General features: G+C 49.8%; 1 protein-coding gene across 1 annotated transcript; it reads left to right on the forward strand.

Annotated features, from left to right (window-relative positions):
* The first annotated feature begins 939 nt into the window (after positions 1-939).
* On the forward strand, positions 940-2,137 carry LOC135285327 (forkhead box protein L1-like). The gene has a single exon (XM_064397511.1). It carries the CDS (start codon positions 941-943, stop codon positions 2,135-2,137), a length of 1,197 nt encoding a protein of 398 aa, XP_064253581.1. The 5' UTR covers position 940.
* The last annotated feature ends 3,459 nt before the right edge of the window (positions 2,138-5,596 follow it).

The raw sequence follows: 5,596 nt of genomic DNA on the forward strand, positions 1-5,596 counted from the left end.
CCTTAGTGTGAGTGGTCCAGTTATATGCACACCATACTTCTGTGTTCACTGGGCATTTAAGTGAGGTTTTTCTTAGTGAGATCATGACTGAGATGTTTATGTATTATTGTATGGTCTTTATGTTTTTATTTGGTAATGTAAACTAGGGGGCAGGCAGCATAAGCTCATCAAATCAACACTTCTTAAAGGAGGATGTATTTTAATTAAATGACTGGCAGCAGCTCGCTCCTGGTCCTGCACACACAGGTGTACTTTGAAGGATTTGATGGCTTGCCGAGGTGCCACAGTGTCAGAATGCGCGTTGCTGCAGGGGAGCAGCTCCTCCATCCCCCTCCGGGGCCGGCGGGACCGGAGCAGCCCCGGGGCTGTGCCGGGGGCTGTGCAGCGGGTGAGAAACCGGGGCAGAACCCGGGGATTGCACCGGCCTCGCTCGCAGGGACCGAGCTCCGCTGTGCCCAGCCCGAGCCGTGCCCGAGCCGTGCCCGAGCCGTGCCCGAGCCGTGCCCGCAGCCCCCGCCGGGCCCGTCCTGACCCGGCGGCGACCCCGAACCGACCAGACTGGGCTGGGCCGGGAAGGGCGGCGGGGAGAGGGTTAGGGGAGAGGGGGTTTAGGGGAGAGGGTTTAGAGGGGAGGGGGTTTAGGGGAGAGGGTTTAGAGGGGAGAGGGTTAAGAGGGGAGAGGGTTAAGAGGGGAGAGGGTTTAGAGGGAGAGGGTTAAGAGGGGAGAGGGTTAAGAGGGGAGAGGGTTTAGGGGAGAGGGTTTAGAGGCAGAGGGTTTAGGGGGAGAGGGTTTAGGGGGAGAGGGTTTAGAGGGAGAGGGTTTAGGGGGAGAGGGTTTAGAGGGAGAGGGTTTAGAGGGCAGAGGGTTAGGAGGGGAGAGGGTTTAGGGGGAGAGGGTTTAGAGGGGCCTGCGGCGCTGGGGCGAGCGGAGCGCGGGGCCATGGCCGAGACGGAGCCCGGCGAATGGAGGGCGGCAGGCACCGGGCCGGGCACCGGGACGGGCACCGAGGGCATCACCGAATACATCACCGAGCTGGGCACCGAGTGCATCACCGAGCGCATCACCGGGACGGGCACCGAGGGTATTACCGAATGCATCACCGAACGGGGAGCCGAGTGCATCGCGGAGCCGGGCAGCGGGCCGGGCACGGCGGGGTGGCCGCAGAGGCCTCGCTACTCGTTCGTGGCGCTGATCACCATGGCCATCCGGGCCAGCCCCGGGCAGCGGCTGCCCCTGAGCGGCATCTACGCCTACATCGCGGAGCGCTTCCCCTTCTACCGCGGCGCCGGCCGCCAGTGGCAGAACAGCGTCCGCCACAACCTCAGCCTCAACCCCTGCTTCCGACGGCTGCCCTGCCGCCGCGGCCGCTCCGGAGAGTGGGCGCTGGACCCCGCTTTCCAGGACATGTTCCCGGAGGGGAATTACGGCCGCCGCCGCCGCCGCCGCCGCCCGTCCGCATCGCCCGCGCCGCCCCCCGGCATCGCACCGCGCCCCGGGGTGGGCTCGGTACCCGGGGTGGGCTCGGTACCCGGGGTGGGCTCGGTACCCGGGGTGGGCACGGTACCCGGGGTGGGCTCGGTACCCGGGGTGGGCTCGGTACCCGGGGTGGGCACGGTACCCGGGATGGGCTCGGTACCCGGGATGGGCTCGGTACCCGGGGTGGGCTCGGTACCCGGGGTGGGCACGGTACCCGGGGTGGGCTCGGTACCCGGGGTGGGCTCGCCCCTCGAGATGAGCTCATCCCCCGGGATGGCCTCGTCCCCCAGGATGGCCTCACCCCCCGGGATGGGCTCGGTACCCGGGGTGGCATCGCTCCCCGGGCTGGCATCTCTCCCCGGGATGGGCTCGTCCCCCGGGATGGTCTCGCTCCTCGGGGTGGCCTCATCCCCCGGAGTGGCCTTGTCCCCCGGGATCCCCCCGGGCCCCGCCGCTCCCTGGCTCCCGCCGCCCCCCGGGATGCTCGCCGAGCCCCCGCAGCTCCCCGAGCTCCGCCCGGGCCCCGCCGCTCCGTGGCCGCCGGGGCCCTGGGCAGCGCTGGTGCTGCCCCGCCGCTGCCCGGGGCCGCCGCCGCCGCTGCCGGCCTGGGCGCCGGTGACCGGAGACCGCGGGGCCCGGCTGTCGCCCGCCTTCCGCTGAGAGCCGGGCCGGGCTCGGCGCTCCTGAGAGCCACCGGCACCCGTCCTGGCCCCGCTCCTGCCCGCCCCGAGGAGGCTTCACCGCCCCAAAGGTTTGGAGCCGGGGGAATTGTCGTTTTGGTGTCCAGGCAGCCTGGGAGGGAGCTGCAGCAGCGAGCGGTGCCGCCTGCTCCGGGTCGGAAGCGTCCTGCACAGGCCAGCCCTTGCCTCATGCAGGGAACTTGTTTTTTCAAGAGTCCTTAATTTATTTTGGAGGTTTTCTTTCGAGGTCTGTGGAAAAGCAGTATAGGTCTGTTTTACGTGGAAAATCCCTTAAACACCAACAAATACCAAAGACATTGGATTAATACTGGAAATCTTGTAGGTTTGTACTTAAAGTTTAAATTTTTATGGGATTTTTCATACTTTTTCATATTGTTGCTGGTTATGTATGTTTGCATACGTTCATTGTTAATGTGTTTCTTATAAACGATGCTGTAATTACTGCGTAAGGATCTCTTCCCTTTTGATTTCAGGGGGAGTGGGTTTTATGCTTTTCTCTCAAAATAAGGGTTCAGAGACAAGATATGCTTCCAACAAGAACCATGTTTTAAGTTTATGAGAGAGGAGAGTTCAAATACTGTTATGTGAGGAGCAGCACTTGTTGTATGTTACATTAATAAAGAGTATTTCCTAAGAGTTGTGCCTTCTGAAAGCATTTAAATTATGTTGATGCTTTTCTTGAAAGATGATACAACTAAAATTCAGCTTTATAGTTGTTATTTTTCTAACTTTTATACTTAAAAACTGATTCTAAGCGTCGTATTTAAATTCCACCAACACGATGAAAACAGTGCTGGAAACACAGCTGGGTTTTCCACTGCCCAGGCCCAGTGCATGGAGCCCCTCAGGAGCCGGGGCTGGGCCCAGGGCAGGCTGAGACCAGCCCCAGGAGGGGCTTTTTGAAGAGGGCCTCGCTGGGGGTTTTGGTGCTGCTTTTGGGGTTGGTTTTTGCAGTTTTGTTTTTTTGTTTGTTTTTTTTGGTTTTTTGTTTGTTTGTTTGTTTGTTTGGGTTTTTTTTTTCCGTTTGGGTTTTTTGGGTTCTTTGGTTTTTTTTTTTTTGTTGGTTTGTTTGTGGTTTTTCTGTTGGTTTTTTCCCCCCTCTCTTTATTATTATTTTTATTTTCTGTTTGTTTTTGTTGTTTGTTTGTTTTTGTTGTTTGTTTTTGTTTGTTTGTTTGTTTTTGTTTTGTTTTTGGGGTTGGTTTTTTTTCCCCGTTTGGGGTTTTTGGGTTCTTTGGGGGTTCTTTTGGTTTTTTTTTTTTGTTTGTTTGTTTGTGGTTTTTTGTTGTTTTTTCCCCTCTCTTTATTATTATTTTTATTTTCTGTTTGTTTTTGTTGTTTGTTTTTGTTTGTTTGGTTGGTTTTGTTTTGTTTTTTTGGGGGTTTTTTTTGTTTTTTTTTTCCCGTTTGGGGTTTTTGGGTTTTTTGGGTTTTTTGGGTTCTTTGGGGGTTTTTTTGTTGGTTTTGTTTGTTTGTTTGTGGTTTTTTGTTGTTTTTTCCCCTCTTTATTATTATTTTTATTTGTTGTTTGTTTTTGTTTGTTTGTTTTTGTTTGTTTGTTTGTTTTTGTTGTTTGTTTTTGTTAGTTTGTTTGTTTTTGTTTGTTTGTTTGTTTTTGTTTTGTTTTTGGGTTTTTTTTCTCCCCCCGTTTGGCGTTTTTGGGTTCTTTGGGGGTTTTTTTGTTGTTTTTTGTTTGTTTGTTTGTTTGTGGTTTTTTGTTGTTTTTTCCCCTCTCTTTATTATTATTTTTATTTTCTGTTTGTTTTTGTTTGTTTGTTTGTTTGTTTTTCCCGTTTGGGGTTTTGGGTTTTTTTGGGTTCTTTGGGGGTTTTTTTGTTGGTTTTGTTTGTTTGTTTGTTTGTGGTTTTTTGTTGTTTTTTCCCCCTCTTTATTATTATTTTTATTTTCTGTTTGTTTTTGTTGTTTGTTTTTGTTTGTTTGTTTTTGTTGTTTGTTTTTGTTTGTTTGTTTTTGTTTGTTTGTTTGTTTTTGTTGTTTGTTTTTGTTTGTTTGTTTGTTTTTGTTTTGTTTTGGGGGGTTTTTTTCCCCCCGTTTGGGGTTTTTGGGTTCTTTGGGGGTTTTTTTGTTGTTTTTTGTTTGTTTGTTTGTTTGTGGTTTTTTGTTGTTTTTTCCCCCTCTTTATTATTATTTTTATTTTCTGTTTGTTTTTGTTGTTTGTTTTTGTTTGTTTGTTTTTGTTTGTTTGTTTGTTTTTGTTGTTTGTTTTTGTTTGTTTGTTTGTTTTTGTTTGTTTGTTTGTTTGTTTTTGTTGTTTGTTTTTGTTTGTTTGTTTTTGTTGTTTTGTTTTTGGGGGTTTTTTTTCCCCCGTTTGGGGTTTTTGGGTTCTTTGGGGGTTTTTTTGTTGTTTTTTGTTTGTTTGTTTGTTTGTGGGTTTTTGTTGTTTTTTCCCCTCTCTTTATTATTATTTTTATTTTCTGTTTGTTTTTTTTTTTTGTTTGTTTGTTTTTGTTTTGTTTTTTGGGTTGTTTTTTTCCCCGTTTGGGGTTTTTGGGTTTTTTGGGTTTTTTGGGTTCTTTGGGGTTTTTTTTTGTTGGGTTTTTTTTCGTTTGTTTGTTTGTGGTTTTTTGTTGTTTTTTCCCCTCTCTTTATTATTATTTTTATTTTCTGTTTGTTTTTGTTTGTTTGTTTGTTTGTTTGTTTGTTTGTTTGTTTTTCCCGTTTGGGGTTTTGGGTTTTTTTGGGTTCTTTGGGGGTTTTTTTGGGTTCTTTGGGGGTTTTTTTGTTGGTTTTTTTTGTTTGTTTGTTTGTTTGTTTGTGGGTTTTTGTTGTTTTTTCCCCTCTCTTTATTATTATTTTTGTTTTCTGTTTGTTTTTGTTGTTTGTTTTTGTTTGTTTGTTTGTTTGTTTTTGTTTTGTTTTTTGGGGTTTTTTTTCCCGTTTGGGGTTTTTGGGTTTTTTGGGTTCTTTGGGGGTTTTTTGTTGGTGTTTTTTTTGTTTGTTTGTTTGTTTGTTTGTGGTTTTTAGTTGTTTTGGGGTTTTTTTTCCCTCTTTTTTATTATTATTTTTATTTTCCGTCTAGGTTTTTTTGTTTTGTTTTGTTTGAGAAGAAAACCCTGTCCTGCAGCCGAGTGACAGCTGTGCCCAATTCCGAAGGCCGGCAGTGACTGCGCCCAGGTGAGCTGAGGGGAGGGGCAGGGGCAGTGCCCCTCACCCTCACACCCTCACACCCTCACACCCGCAGCTCGGGAGGGTCCCCACAGCCCGGGGGTCCCCAGACTCCTGTGCCGGACCTGGGGCTGCTTCTGGAGCGGCCCAGCACCATCCACCTGCCGGGCCGGGCCGAGCCGAGCCGAGCCGAGCCGGGCCGGGCCGAGCCGAGCCGAGCCGAGCCGAGCCGTGGCCGTTTCTCCGTGAGGTCGGTGTCCCGAGCTGGGTTTGGTTTGTTCCCCAGGGTTTC

Source organism: Passer domesticus, chromosome 22 (genome assembly GCF_036417665.1).
Source record: "Passer domesticus isolate bPasDom1 chromosome 22, bPasDom1.hap1, whole genome shotgun sequence".
Lineage (NCBI taxonomy): Eukaryota > Metazoa > Chordata > Aves > Passeriformes > Passeridae > Passer > Passer domesticus.